General features: G+C 37.7%; 1 protein-coding gene across 1 annotated transcript in view; it reads left to right on the top strand.

Annotated features, from left to right (window-relative positions):
• The window catches only part of shoc1 (shortage in chiasmata 1), a 142782-nt gene that overhangs the window by 86465 nt on the left and 40143 nt on the right, over window positions 1–16174 (top strand). The window contains exons 20-23 of the mRNA XM_073048597.1: window positions 2282–2466; window positions 4764–4881; window positions 11748–11859; window positions 15536–15657. Of these exons, the coding sequence (XP_072904698.1) occupies window positions 2282–2466; window positions 4764–4881; window positions 11748–11859; window positions 15536–15657 (537 nt within the window). The remainder of the gene's footprint in view (window positions 1–2281; window positions 2467–4763; window positions 4882–11747; window positions 11860–15535; window positions 15658–16174) is intronic.

The following is a 16174-nucleotide window of genomic DNA, read 5'->3' as shown; positions in this document are numbered from 1 at the left end:
ACACACCTGGTGCAGATGTGTCAAGATATAAAGACTTTAGAGAGGGTTCAGATAAAGTTGACTAAAATGATTTAATGGATGAAGGGTTTAGGTTATTTAAATAAACTTGAAAGGCTGGGGTTGTTTTTGAAATGGTTGAGATTGTGGGGCTTTGGGGCAATGAAACCTAGTAGAGGACAGACAATGTAGGTAAAGAGAAGCTACTCCCAGTTAGCAGAGGGACCATTAACTAGGAGATGTGAATGACGCTGATTGGCTGCAAAAAGATTTGCAGGACTTGGAGAAGATGGGGTGTTGGATGAGCTGATTCCACTAACAAGGTGTTGATAAGGACTTGATGAGTTGAATGGTCTGTCTCTGTTCTGCAAATGGAAGAATTGGACAGAATGGATCAATTCATTATCTACATATTCTTCACACGTAAGCTGTTTTATTTATGTGGTTCTACTGTAGCTAAAAAAAAGCAATGCTCACCACGCTTTTCAGGATTCTGGTTCCAAATTTACTTTACTGGCAAGAGGCATCTTGTGTTGTTGAATGAAATGATTTAAACAAAATGTTACTGTCCCAGTCTGCAGGGCGGGAAGAAGGGATGTATTATTTGAGAGCATGGCTAACAGCGAAGCAAAAATCAATAGGTAATAGATAACATCTGTATTGTGACTTTGACATAGTAAAATATTTCAAGGCATTTCATGGCAGTGTATCCAAAGTGTAAAGGGTTAGATAAAGCCCAGATACTAGGAATTCAAGTTCACAGTAACAACTTTGCACAAATAAACTTCTTAACTCAGCTGCACAACCAGCAGAAATAATACTTTATGGTTACATTGGATATAGATAGCACCTATTATCACAGATCCCATAAAAACCTTAAATCCATTTCAATTATGAGGTGTACTTTATTAATTATAATTATTAATACTGGGGGTATCATGCTGCAACACCAGCTAGTGTTGCTGCCTGACAGTTCCATTAACTGAGGTTTTATCCTGATTTTGGTGTTATCTGTTTGGAATTTATACATTTTCTTGGTTTTCCAATTTCCTCACTTATCCCAAAGGTGTACTGGTAGGTTAATTGGTAACTATAAAATATCTCTTAATATAGGTTAATAGCATAAATAATCAAACATGTTGATGGGCATACAGAAATTGCAGCGATAAAGAGGAAAAAGAACTAATGGGATTGCTTATTTGGGCAAAAGAAGGACCCTTTGAGAAAGAGAGTTCCCAGCTGAATGGTTGTCTTCTATGTTGTTATAAGATAATAAAGATTTAGAGATAGTGTACTGTATATAGTATTGGCCTCCTTATGCAAGGCAAATGTTAATGTTTTGTAAACAGTTCACAGAATGGTTATGAGATTAATAAGTGGAATGTGCAAGTTCACTATCAGGAAATATTTGCTAAGCTTGTATCCACTGAAGTTTAGAAGAGTGAGAAATATATAAGACCCTGAGTGATCTTTACTGGGTGAATGTAGTGAGGGTAATTTTGTGGGAGGATTTACAACTACAGGTTAGTATTAAAAAAAACAAGTGATTGTTCTTTTAAGGTAGCAATGAGTTAAAATCATAATCATGAGTATTTGAAACTCTCTCCATAAATGTACAGTGAAGGCAACACCTTTGATTTTTTTCCGAGCAGAAGTAGATAAGGGAGTAAAAGGTTATCACAGGTAGAAAGGAATGTGGAGTTAATGATACAATCACATCAGTCCAGTACATTACAGGCAAAGCCCTCCCAACTGTTGAGCACATCTCTAAGAGATGCTACAATCAGAAAGCAGCATCCAACATCAAGGACCCCCACCATCCAGGTCCTGCTCTCTTCTTGATGTTTTCATTAGGAAGGAGGCACAGGAACCTTAGGTTCCACATTTCCAGGTTCAGAAATAGTTATAGCCCGTCAAGCATCAGGTTTCTGAATCAACGTGGATAACCTCACACACCTCAAGTTTGAACAGATCCACAACCTATGGACCCACTTTCAAGGACTCTATAACTCAAGTTCTCAGTTTTATTTATTATTTTTATTTATGCTGTTTGTCTTTTTTGTACATTTGTGTGTAGTTTTTCATTAGCTCTATTGTATTACTTTGTTCTGCTGTGAATGCCTGCAAGAAAATTATTCTTAAAAATAATATATTGTGACATATACATACTTTCATAATAAACCTACTTTGAACTTTGCAAATGGGAAAGTGGGTTCCTAATTTAAATGCTCATTTGTTCACTTTTCTTTGCTATATCATGTTTACCTGCCTTATTCTGTTCCAGTCTGGAAAATTATTCCTGTTTGGTAGTTTATAGTCATCACATTGGAGCAGATTTTCCTTGGATTCAGTTCTCTTTGGTGGTAGAGTATGATTATGTGGAGAACTCAAGCTGGGCTGAGCTCTGCAAGCAAAAAAATGTAAATCATATCATCTTTAAAACTGTAGTACCCGGAGGTCCAGACACAGGTAATAATTTCTGTAAAGAAAGTTTATTAGAATTCTGTGAATGAATTTATACACTATTAAATCAATCTTTATATTAAATATTAAATCAATATTTCACGCTTGTAGGTGAAAATAATAAGAGTTTCTATTGAAGGTATAAAGTCTACTATTCCCCTGGGTACTTCATTAAGTAATTCCCAGGTAGAGGTGTCAATAATGGGACAGATATCTCACATTTTCTTTGTAAATACTTACTGTTTTTTTTAGCTTGAGCAGTGGACGTATGAAATTCATCTACTTTAAACATGGTGGAGGCTCAATCCTTCATCACATTTATGAAGTATTGGATGTGTGCATGAGTATACTAATCTGCAAGCCTTATTGACCAAGAAATGGAAAACGATAAAACTGGCATCCTTGTCCTTGACTAGACTAGTATGGGCAGAGTGTGTTGAGAATAACCACCTTAGAATCACAGACAGTTCAAAGCTTCCTGTCTCTTCATCTATCAAACAGATGAATTGATCAAAGCTGTAGTAGTTACATGGCAATTTAAATGCAGCTTCTGCAATAATATAACAACAGTAAATTGAAGGATATCCCTGTTGTGATTGTGATCTAAATAACTGGAGAGACACTGAAGCTGGTAATATGGAGGTCTTTATTCATCACAACAAGCAGGTATTCTTCTGCAGACCCTCTCAGTAAAGTCTCACAAGCTCAAAAGTCATCACATTTTTATACCCTTAAGATCAAAGGAAACAGCAGGTGATTACTGCTGTTTCTGAAAAATAATCTGGATAATCTGGAAAACAGATTATTATCTGAACAGTGGCCGATTAGGAAAAGGGGAGATGCAACGAGACCTGTGTGTCATTGAAGGTGGGCATGCAGGTACAGCAGGCGGTGAAAAAGGCAAATGATATGTTGGCATTCATAGCAAAAGGATTTGAGTACAGGAGCAGGGAGGTTCTACTGCAGTTGTACAAGGTCTTGGTGAGACCACACCTAGAATATTGTGTGCAGTTTTGGTCCCCTAATCTGAGGAAAGACATTCTTGCCATAGAGGGAGTACAGAGAAGGTTCACCAGATTGATTCCTGGGATGGCAGGACTTTCATATGAAGAAAGACTGGATCGACAAGGCTTATACTCACTGGAATTTAGAAGATTGAGGGGGGATCTTATTGAAATGTCTAAAATTCTAAAGGGATTGTACAGGCTAGATGCAGGAAGATTGTTTCCGATGTTGGGGAAGTCCAGAATGAGGGGTCACAGTTTAAGGATAAAGGGGAAGCCTTTTAGGACCGAGATGAGGAAAAACTTCTTCACACAGAGAGTGGTGAATCTGTGGAATTCTCTGCCACAGGAAACAGTTGAGGCCGGTTCATTAGCTATATTTAAGAGGAAGTTAGATATGGCCCTTGTGGCTAAAGGGATCAGGGGGTATGGAGAGAAAGCAGGTACAGGGTTCTGAGTTGAATGATCAGCCATGATCATACTGAATGGTGGTGCAGGCTCGAAGGGCCGAATGGCCTACTCCTGCACCTATTTTCTATGTTTCTATTAAATGCAATTTCACTAGCTATGACATAATTTTCTTCAATATTTTACGTTAACACTTCGAGTTACGCAGTGAGAGGCACCTCTGAACATTCAAATACCCCTGCTGAGACAAACTAATTGCCACAGATATTCTTAAAAACTTCTTACAGACAGAGAGCCAGATGCTCACGATTTGTGTTTGTGCTTTCTCAGTATACAATAGATCAGCTATTTGATGTGCTAAGTGATAGTAGTCTCGTCTGCAAGCTTCCTTGAACTTGTTTACAATGATGTAAATTGTTTAAACCCATATTTGCCTGGATTGATGCAGTCCAATTAACACAACCACATTGTCTTAATGTTTAGCTGATGCATATGCAAATATAATATGGTCACCATTTTGCAAACCATGTCTTAGTCTATGGGCCAGCTTGTGCTCCACCAGTATTGTTTATTTGCAAAGGTGTGCTTTTAACTTTAATTTACTGCTTGCAATTTACAATTTATAATAAGAACTGAAAACAGGTTCTTATTTGAATTAATATGTGCTATTATTTACATAATTCCAGAATGCTCACCAGTCGCCCCAACATTCATTTGTCCAATCAGTTCAAACCTGGTTCTTAATCTGCTCCCAGGACATTTCATAACTACAGATTCTCAGCTTGAAGTGATAGCTTGGTGTTGATTTTTACCGAACTTAATGTTAAAAGATATCCTTCTGTATAGTACATTCCTATAATTCAATGAATAACACTTCTTTTTGTTCTTAAGGAAATATATCAGCCATTCACTCTGAGTTCTCACTGATGGAGCTTCACATTCCTCATACATTCCTGATATCTGAAGGCTTGTTGAATTCTCCAACAGTGCTCCAAATTCTGGAGTCAAGGTAGTTCTTTTGACCAGTTGTTGACTAATGCAATACTTAGATCGGAATTGTGGAAGATTTCTAATAGATTTGGTTATTTCCCACTTTCTGGGATTTTGGACCTTCATGATTCTTTTATATACAGTACCATTTACAAATTAGGAGCAGGTGTAGGCTAATTGATCCCTTGAGCCTGCTCTGTCACTTAATAACATTACAACTAACCTGATTATAACCTCTGCTCTGCAATCCGGTCTAGACATAGTAACTTTCCACTTGTTTGCTTTGATATTTTGGTTGTGGTCATGGAGCTTGTGACCATAAGGAGGGCTGAGGGGTACGAGTTGGAGCGGGAGTGACAGAAGCTCCCACCACATCCAGCAAGAGGTGATGGGAGAGGCTTTTGGAATTGGGTTTGGTGGCGAAGATGCAGGGAAAAGGAACCCAGCATCTATCAAGACATAAATAACCTGGTACTAGTCCTCAAGAATGGCACATACCTGACAGGTTACCCACAAAAGCCCCACAATCCTGCGCCAGACAGCTACACTGTTAGCACACACAGAATGCTGGAAAAACTTAGCAGGTCAGGCAGTATCTATGGGGAGAATAAGCAGTTGACTTCTCAGGCTAAAACCCTTCATCAGGATTGGAAAGGTAGGGAAAAGAATTCAGAATAAGGTGGGAAGGGGAAGGACTTCTAGCTGGCAGGTGATAGATGAAACTAGGTAAGTGGATGAGGGAAGGGGAATGACCCAAAAAGCTGGGAGGTGATAGACAGAAGAGGTAAAAGGGCTGAAGAAGTAGGAATCTGATAGGAGAGGAGAGGGGACCATGAAAGAAAGGGACAGAGGAGGGGCAACAGAGGGAGGTGTTGACAGGTGAAGAGGAATGGTAAGAGTGGAGCCAGAATGGGGAACAGAAAAAGAGCAAGGAAAGGGAGGAGAAATTAGCACAAAATATAAAAATGGATAGTAAAACTTTGTATAATTATATAAAGTGGAAAAGGGTGACTAAAGTGAAGATAGGTCCCTTGGAGGACAAGAAGAGGGAATTGATATTAGGAAATGAGGAAATCGCCAAGGCTTTGAATGACTATTTTGTATCAGTTTTCATGGTGGAGGACACGTCTAACGTGCTAAAGAGAGATGATATGGATGCAATGGGAGATGAGGACTGCGATACAACAGCTATCACTAAAGAGATAATGCTGAGCAAACTTATGGGCTTAAAGATTGACAAGTCCCCTGGTCCTGATGGAATGCATCCCAGGGTACTGAAAGAAATGGCAGAGATTATAGTTGAGGCTTTGGTGATAATTTATCAAAGTTCTCTGACTCTGGGCAGGTCCCAGCGGATTGGAAGAAAGTGAATATCATGCCACTGTTCAAAAAATGATGTAGGCAAAAGGCAGGTAACTATAGGCCAGTTAATTTAACATCTGTAGTTGGGAAAATGCTTGAAGCTACCACTAAAGAAGAAATAGCGAGGCATCTGGAAAGTAATGGATCCATCATGTAGACACAGCATGGATTCAGTAAAGGCAGCTCCTGTGCCCACAACTGTTCACAATATACAGAGACCGAATATGGTATATCTAAGTTTGCTGGTGACACTAAATTGAGTGGAAAAGAAAATTGTTCAGAGGATACAGAATGTCTGTAGAGAGGTATAGATAGGTCAAGTGAGTGGGCAAGGGTCTGGCAGATGGAGTACAATGTTGGTAAATGCGAGGTCATCTACTTTGGAAGGAAAAATGAAAGAGCGGATTATTGTTTAAATGGTAAAAGATTGCAGCATGCTGCTGTGCAGAGGGACTTGGGAGTGCTTGTGCATGAATCACAAGAGGTTGGTTTGCAAATATAGCAGGCTATCAAAAAGGCAAATGGAATGTTGGCCTTCGTCGCTAGTGGGATTGAATTTGAGAGCAGGGAGGTTATGCTGCAACTGTACAGGATACTGGTGAGGCCGCATCTGGAGTACAGTGTACAGTTCTGGTCTCCTTACTTGAGGAAGGATATACTGGCTTTGGAGGTTGTGAAAAGGAGGTTCACCAGGTTGATTCCAGAGATGGGGGATTGGACTATGGGGAGAGATTGAGTTGCTTGGGACTGTACACACTGGAATTCAGAAGAATGAGAGGAGATCTTATAGAAACATATAAAATTACGAAAGGAATAGATAAGATAGAGTCAGGAAAGTTGTTTCCACTGGTAGGTGAGACTAGAACTAAGAGACATAGCCTCAAGATTAGAGGGAGTAAATTCAGGGCAAATGAGGAGGAACTGCTTTTCCCAAGGAAACTGTGGAATTCTCTGCCCAATGAAGCAGTGGAGGCTACCTCAGTAAATATATTTAAGACCAGATTGGATAGATTTTTGCATAGATGGGGTATTAAGGGTTATGGGGAAAAGGCAAGTAGATGGAGACGAGTCCATGGTCAGATTGGCCATGATCTTATTGAATGGCGGAGCAGGTTCAACAGGCCAGGTGGCCTACTCCTACTCCTATCTCTTGTGTTCTTAAGTTAAAGAAATCAATGTCCGTGCTGTCAGGTAGAAGGCTTCTGTTGTTGGAATGGAAATTGGAAGTAGAATTAAAATCAGTAAGCAGAGTGGCGGTGCTCGATGAAGCGATCTTTAACTTACATCAGGTCTCACCAATATAGAGGCAGCTGCACTGGGAACACCAGATGTAATTGATGACCCTGATAGAAGTGCAAATGAAGTGCCACCTCATCTGGAAGGACTGATTTGGGTCCTGAATGGTAGTGAGGGAGGAGGTGTGGGGGAAGGTGTAGCACTGTCCCGCTTGCAAGGATAAGTGGGAGGGAAGGGGAGCGAGTGGATAAGAGAGTTATGTAGAGAGTGATCCGTGTGGCAAAAGGAGAGTGGGGTGGAGGAATAGATGTGTTTAGTGATAGGATCCTGTTGAAGATGATGTAAGTTACGACAGTGGGTGGATGGGGTGAGTTCAGATGCACTGCACTGTTTGCTCCAACCTATCCTACACCAGACATCACAGGCAGTCATCACATCTTGGCTTTGTGATTCACTCCTTACGGCCATGCAGTATTGAGATCACTTTAATCACTTCATTTTTATAGCCCACAGCACATTCAGACATAGTAGTGTACAGCAGAGTGAAGGGCAGAGCTTTCAGTGTACTTACATAATAGCCATATGTGGCCCATGCATTAGGATGCACAAATCCTGCTACCTGTAAGAGCTCTGCAACCTCCCAACATTTAGAGAATTATTTTTTATTTTTCCTGTCAAAATGGACAGCTTTGCAATTTCCAATTTTATGCTCCATTCACCAGACATTTGCCCATTCATTTATCACATCTACACTTAGTAACCACTTTATTAGGTACAGGAGTGGAACCTGGTGTGGTCTTCTACTGCTATAGACCGTTCACTTCAAGGTTCAAGGTAGTGTACATTCAAAGATGTGTTTCTGCACACCACTGTTGTTATGCGTGGTTATTTGAGATTTCTGTCACCTTCCTGTCAGTTTGAATCAGTCTGGCCATTCTCCCCTGACCTCATTAACAAGGCATTTTCTCCCACAGAACTGCTGCTCACTGGATATTTTTTGTTTTTTGCACCATTACCTGTAAACTCTAGAGGCTGTTGTGTATGAATATCCCAGGAGATCAGCCGTTTCTTAGATACCCAAACCACCCTATCCTGCACCAGCAATCAATCCATGGTCATAATCACTTAGATCATAGTACTACTCCATTATGATGTTTGTACTGGACAACAATTGAACCTATTGACCATTTCTGCATGTTTTTATGCATTGAGTTGCTGCCGCATGTTTGGCTGATTAGATATTTGCATTAACAAGCAGGTGTACTTAATAAAGTGGCCATTGAATGTATATCCGTTTATAACCTCGATTTCTTCACTATTTGTTTTCCTTCCTTTTTTTGTACCATTGGTAAATGTAGCAACCAAAATTTTCAGTTTCTTCATCCTAGTTATTTATATTACTTGTTAAACGTTAAGGCCCCTGCGTTGATCCCTGCAAAACACCAATGAACGCATCTTGCTAGCCAGAAAAAGACACAATTATTCTTTCACTCTTTCTTCCTGTCGGTCTTCTTTGCATCCTACATTATGAACATTTATTTTCTCATAACTTTTAATTACAATAGGTATCAAATTAAATGCCTTTAGAAAGGTAATTTACCTGCGGTTGTATCCCCATGTTTTTGCTACCCTTTATTTGTCTACCTGCACTGTACTTTCTCTGTAACTGCAACATTATATTCTGCTTTCTGTTTTCTTTTTTTTTCTACCTCAATGTACTTTATATATGGAACGATGTGACTTATTGGCACTCAAGCAAAAGCTTTTCATTGTTTCTTGGTATATGTGACAATAATAAATCAATACCAATACCAGTAACTGGCCTAAAGTTTCCTACCTTTTTGTAACAAAAGAGCAATACTTGTTATTTTCTAATCTCATAAACTCTTGCCCAAATCTGGAGATCCATGAGGATCTGGAGATTTGTTGATGTGTAAGTTTGTCAGCCTGCAGCTCCAACAGTTTACTCAGTCCAACTTCCCCAGTGATTGTAAGTTTCCTGAATTTCTTCTTCTGTTTCTTCCAGCTCCTGATTTGCAGCTTTTTCTAGGATGTTACTTGTATCCTCCATGTTAAACTCTGGTGCAAATATTTGTAATTTATCTGTCATTTTTTTGCTTACCTTTATTAATTCCCCAGACTCAAATTCTTTTGGATCAAAGTTCACTTTAATTTTTTACTTTTGCAGATATCAATAAAAAAACTTATTATTTGCTTTTATATTTCTGACTAGCTTTATTTTAGTTTAGTTTGACTAGCTGACTAACTTATTTTAGTTTACTAAGTACCTATAGTAACTATTGCTTTCTGCCTTTCTACTTCTCGCTAGCTTTATCTTTTTTTCCCTTCCTTAATGTTTTGTCGTTCTTTGCTATTATTCAGATTCTATCCAACCTTCTCACCTTGGTACAATATGTTTTCTCTTTAAATTTGATACAATCTGCAACTTTTGCATTTAGCCAAGGTTGCTGGACCTAACATTCAAAACATAGAATAGAATAGGAAAAGACCCCCTTATCCCAAAATTTGGTGTGCCAGATGTATTCAACTAATATTTAAGTACATAACTAAACTAAGTTCCTTCTGCTTAAACAAGGTCCATATCCCTATATTCTCTGCATTTTCATGTGCCTATTTAAGAGTACCATCACTCCTGGCAAATACAATGGAGGCATTTATGGTGAAGGTAGTGCATTTTAGGCACCCATCTCTTTGTGTAAATAAATTTGTCCCACACAACTCCTTTGAACTTACCGCTTTCACCTTAAATGCATGTCCTCTAGTATTATATATATCCTCATTTCTACTCAATCTTTTTCTCTTTCGAAAATATCTATTCTGTGTCACAGAAAGGCCTTGAAATGTTTGCCTTTGCATCTTGATTAATGAATGCCTTAACCTGATCTACCAGTTCACTTTAGCTAGTTTCACGCCCACATAATTGTCTTTAAGTTTTAGCCCCATTCTTCTTCCCCCCCCCCATCCAAAGGCCTGCCAGCAGCTCACTACAAGACTTGTTGAGTAGTTAATGGGAAATGCTGTAATTTCTAGCTGTCATTTCTTTGTAATTCCTCAAAAAAACATGCAACAAGATCTGGACAACATTTGGGTACAGGCTGATAAATAGCAAGTATCATTTGTGCAACAAAAGTTCTGGTGAATTACTACTAACAAGAGACATTCTGACCATTTTCCCTGTAGCATTTTTTTAAATTGCTGTATCCCTCATCAGTGCCATCCTAGTGAGCCATATTAAACATAAACTCAAATTATCTGGTTACAAGAACTGGTTTTCTGGCTGCAGATCTCAGCAAGTAATTTACTGCCTGACATCGCAAAGTCTCTCCACTATCTACAAAGCGCATCATGATTATAGGTCAAACAACACTTAAGGTCAGCATCTTCTAGAGTCAACACAGTCTGCTTGAATAGCAGTTTTTTCCAAACAGCTAACCTTCTACAGAGTGCATTGTGGTTGTTGGCTTAGATACTCCGAGTGTACCTTACAAAGCTATGACCTCTCCAGCCAAGAAGGCCAAGGACAGTAGACACAAGGGAACACCATCACCTGTAGATTCTCTCCAAGTTGCACACAATCCTGACTTAGCAATCTCTTGCCTGGTTGAAATCCTGCAATTGCTAACTATTAATAGAAACATTTATCTAGATTTCAAAGTTGTGGTGATTAAGGAACGATAAGTTCAAATAATTAATGAGCAAACAATCTGTAGTCAAAATAGTTGATCTCTTTCCAATGCCAAATTCATGATCTACTCATTTTGCATATATGTTCGCTTTCACTGAGCAGAAGTGTAGATTTCATGATGTGGTAGTTCATGTTGCATCTCCCTGATTTGTGTCTATCTACAGTGTGGAAGAACATTAGTTCAACTAGAATATGGTAAATCTTTGTTAACGTCTCTTGCTTAAAACTATCAACTTTGCTATTGTATTGATAAATCTCCAGCGTAATAATTTACAGCTTTGTGCTTGCATTTTTTCAAATACACAATAAGTACACAAATTTAATTATTTTCTGTTTTAATAGAAATAAGAAACATTGCCTGTTTAGTTTTATTTTTAAATAATGAAAAGAATTTCAGTTATTTATTTGTTTAATCTGTAATTGATAGCTACAGGCTATAAATAGGCAGTGGCATACAATTCACAAATGAAAATTTAACATGCTTTGTATCTTGAACAGTAGTTAATAGTTACAATGGTTACTTGAAATATTATATGGATTGATAAATCTAACTGTATTACTGATATTATTTGACATTATAGGTACAATATCACTCTTTTGGAGAGAACCACTAATGAAACGTTACGCTTATTTGGGGGAACAGATCACTATGCTGTTATAACCGTGGATGAACGCACAGCAATAATATTGCAGGTATGAAAAATTGGTATTGTTAGTAAATAGGAATTGTAGAATTTTAGAACACAATGTTTCCTTTAGCTTGATCATCTGAGGTGTTGATTTTTGTGGACAAACAGCTATAATATAGATCAGCAGGCAGTGTAAAGTCCTGGAAAAGCATAAATCCAGAAGAATGGGAGAGCTATTTCAAAAAACAAACAAAACGCTAAATGAATAGATCCATGTAGAAAAGTCATAGTCAGTCATACAGCATGAAAACAGGTAATTTGGCCCACTGAGTCAGCTGCACTCATTTACACCAACCTTCCCATATTCCACTCAGCTGTCCACAGACTTGAGCACTCACACATTAGGCTCAGTTTATATTGGGTAATTAGCCTAGGAACCCTCATTTCTTGGAATGTTGCGGGAAAACCTGAAAAAAATATACAGATATACAGCGGTGCTAGAAAGTTTGTGAACCCTGTAGAATTTTCTTTCTCTACATAAATATGACCTAAAATGTGATCAGATCTTCATGCAAGTCCTAAAACTAGATAAAAAGAACACAATTAAATAGACGACACAAAAACATTATACTTGTTCATTTATTTATTGAGAAAAATGATCCAATATTACATGTATTTGTTGGAAAATATATGTGATCCTTCCACTAAAGCTATTTGGAGTCAGGTGTTCTAATGAATGGGATGAGATTGGAGGTGTGGGTTCTATAAGTGCCCTGCCCTATATTTAAAAAAAGACACACAAAGTCAGGTGACTGACAGAGCCTACCTTCTCAGGAAAGATCTATTTATGTGCACTATGCCTCGATTAAAACAGTTTTCAGAGGACCTTTGAAGAATTGTAAAGATGCATGAAGCTGGAAAAGGCTACAAAAGCATTTCTAAAGACCTGAGTGTTTGACAGTCCACAGTAAGAGAAATTGCCTACAAATGGAGGAAACTTCGTACCATTGCTACCCTCCCTAGGGTCACACCAAGAGCACAACATGCAATACTGGAGGAGGTGAAAAAGAACCCAAGTGTAACTTCAAAAGACCTGCAGAAATCTGTAGAACTTGCTAAAGTCTCTGTTCATGTGTCCATTCTCATTCAGTGTTTTTCTTATAGTGGTGTTCCTGGAAGGACACCAAGGAGGAAACCAGTACTTTCCAAAAAAAAACATTGCTACAGATCTCAAGTTTGCAAAAGACCACCTAGATGTTCTACAACTCTTCAAAGTCAATGTCCTGTGAACAGATGAGACAAAAGTTGAACTTTTTGACAGAAGTGCACACTGCTATGTTTGGAGGGGAAAGGGCACTGCACAGCAACACCAAAACCTCATTCCAACTGTGAAGTATGTTGGAAGAAGCAACATGGTTTGGGGCTGCTTTGCTGCCTCAGGGCCTGGACAGCTTGCAATCGTTGAGGGAACAATGAATTCAGATTGCATCAAGCTATTTTACAGGAGAACGTCAGGGTAGCAGCCAGAAGCTTAATAGAAGTTGGGTAATGCAGCAAAACAGTGATCAAAAAGACAATAGCAAATCAACAGAATGATTAAAAAGAAGAAAATTTGACCTTAATCCTATAGAAATGTTGTGGAAGGACCTGAAGCAAGAAGTTCATGCAATGAAGCCCACCCACATCCCAGAGTTGAAGCAGTTTTATAAGGAGGAATGGCCTAAAATTCCTCCAAGCCATGTGCAGGACTGGTCAACAGTTACCGGAAATGTTTGATTGAAGTTATTGCTGTACAAGGGGAGTAACGCCAGTTACTGAAAAGTTCACATCCTTTTTTTAACAAATACATGTAATATTGGATCTTTTTTTCTAATAAATGAACAAGTGTAATGTTTTTTGTGCTATTTATTTAATTGGGTTCTCTTTATCTAGATTTTGGACTTGTGTAAAGATCTGATTACATTTTAGGTCATACTTACGCAGAAAGAGAAAACTCTAGAGATTTACAAACTTTTGAGCACCATTGTATGTAGTCACAAGGAAAATGTACAAATTCCATATATGCTGCAATGGAGATCAGGAAAGAATCTGTATCACTGGCTATGAGGCAGTAGCTGTGCCACTGTGAAACACCAAAGTATACAAGACTCCAGTAGTTCATCTGGATTTTCATACAACATAGAACATACAACATTCAGCCTTTCAAGTCTATAGCAGCTCTCAGAGCAATTCCAACATTCCCATTTCTCCACTTGTTTTCGTGTTAGCTCATCATGATATTAAGGTTAACAGAGAAGTATGTGTATCTTGAGAGAGAATAGTTTGGGTTCAGACAAAACTGCATTAAAAAATGAAAGTGTTATTTTAATGGATGACAGTAGAATGCCAGACCTTTTTAATATTGGCATTCACTTTCATAGTAAAGAATCAACATAATAACAAAACTAAGATAGTGCATGAATGTTTCAGTAAGAGTTTTAAAAGATGGTAATAGAGAAAAAAAAACTATATTTACGATGGACAAATGTAGAAGAATTTATAGTTCCCTCTGTTTCAAATACAGTAAGCCAGCATTTAAATCCAAAGGCCTCAAGGTTCTGAAGCTGTGCTCTCAGGCTGAAAAATGATGAATCTGCCTCCATTACTTAAGAAACAAGAGAAATAGGTCACATGGTGTCATTGGGTGGTGCGTGCTCCCTCAGCCAGAAGGATGTGTTACCTTGCTGTATCTCTAAATAAAAGTAAGAAATTGGAAAACTGCCAACTTGTTTGATTATTCTTTGAGGACAACTGACATCATTTATTATAGGGACGTGGTAACTAAACATTCAAATAAATGTGCACTAAAGGATGACAGATTTGTTTAATGTCATGATACCAGACAATAATCCTATACAAGAAAGTATTTAATAAATGTCCTTACAAGAGATACAAAAATAAAACTACAGAGAATTGAAAGTGAACAGAATTTTCAAGGGTGCAGAATTTTCTTTCAGATCTTTGATTAATTGGCTGAGATAGAAGAGGATTATATCCAAGTTTCCAAATGACATGCAAGTTAGAAAACAATAAGCTGTAAAGATGGGAACATAATATTATTAATACAGTTAGATCAAACTGGGGAGGTCTGATATTAGATTCAACAAAATAGGGAAATATGCTTAATGATGAAATGACAGGAAATGGAGCAGAGCAATGCGATTTGGGAATTCTAATATACAATCAATAAAGATTAGTGTTCCGGCATAAGATGTTATCAAAGAATTTAATAAAATATTGACAATAAAATGCAGGAAGAAATGCTTTAGTTGTGCAGAAGTAGTCATTAGAATTCATTCAGAATTCTGCATTTAAACTGGGCACCATTATTCAGGAGGGAAAGAAAGGATCAAGAAGTAGTAAAGCATTAATTTACCAAGACTAATGTAGGGCATAAAGGCTTCAGATATGAGGATTTCAGAAAACTAAAGGTTAATGTAACTGAGGTATCTATAAATATCAAAGGATTTGATAATCTGAATACAAAATCTACTTTCTCTGTCAAGATAACCTTGGTCAAGGTATGTAAAGTTAGAGCATACCATTCTGAATTAAAGTTAGAAAACTATTTTCATTTAAGATATAATGAATTCTGGAACAAACTATAAGTGATTTGCAAAACTGGCCAAATAAACAACTTATTTTGGACATTTGCTTTTTAATTAATAATAGTTTAAGTCCATTAATTGTTTATTTATTAGGATATTGAAGAGCTGACTACTGAAAAAGCATCAGATTTTATTATTCAAAGGCTCACAACTCTGGCACTGCAGTACAGTTGTTGCTGGCTTATTTTTTATCCAAAACAAAGCCTAGACTCACAGTAAGTAGAACATTATATTACAACATGTTGCAAATTTAGCAGTTATTCACAATTATTTCTGAATAAAAGGATTTGTGTAGTTTTGCAACATAGTTGTATTTTACCATAATCAAAATACATGACATCAGTTCAGTGTCAGACCTTCTAATATCAGACAATTTCAACTTGTGAATATACTACTTCCTGTACCAAAGAGGATGTGAGAAGTTACTGTCTTACTTTAGTTCTTTCTTGTCATCTCCCACAATTCTCTTTGCAAAAGTGAAATCAACAGTCTGCACAGTTATTGTTGATAATTATATTTTCTCAGTTTTTGTGGCAGCCTATTTTACAACTTCTCCAACACCTCTATAAAGTGGAAACCAGACTTGTCATTTATCAAAGTGCTGTCAAAATTTAATAAAGCCCTTGCTTTATAGTTCCGTCTTTCTGAAAATAGACACCTACTAGTGTATGTCTGGCTTGTAATTTTAAGTCTTTCTTAGCTTGTACAACTACTGTTAGTGATTAGTGTATT

The sequence above is a fragment of the Hemitrygon akajei genome, chromosome 6 (assembly GCF_048418815.1).
Source record: "Hemitrygon akajei chromosome 6, sHemAka1.3, whole genome shotgun sequence".
Lineage (NCBI taxonomy): Eukaryota > Metazoa > Chordata > Chondrichthyes > Myliobatiformes > Dasyatidae > Hemitrygon > Hemitrygon akajei.
This window is presented reverse-complemented; position numbering and strand designations above follow the sequence as displayed.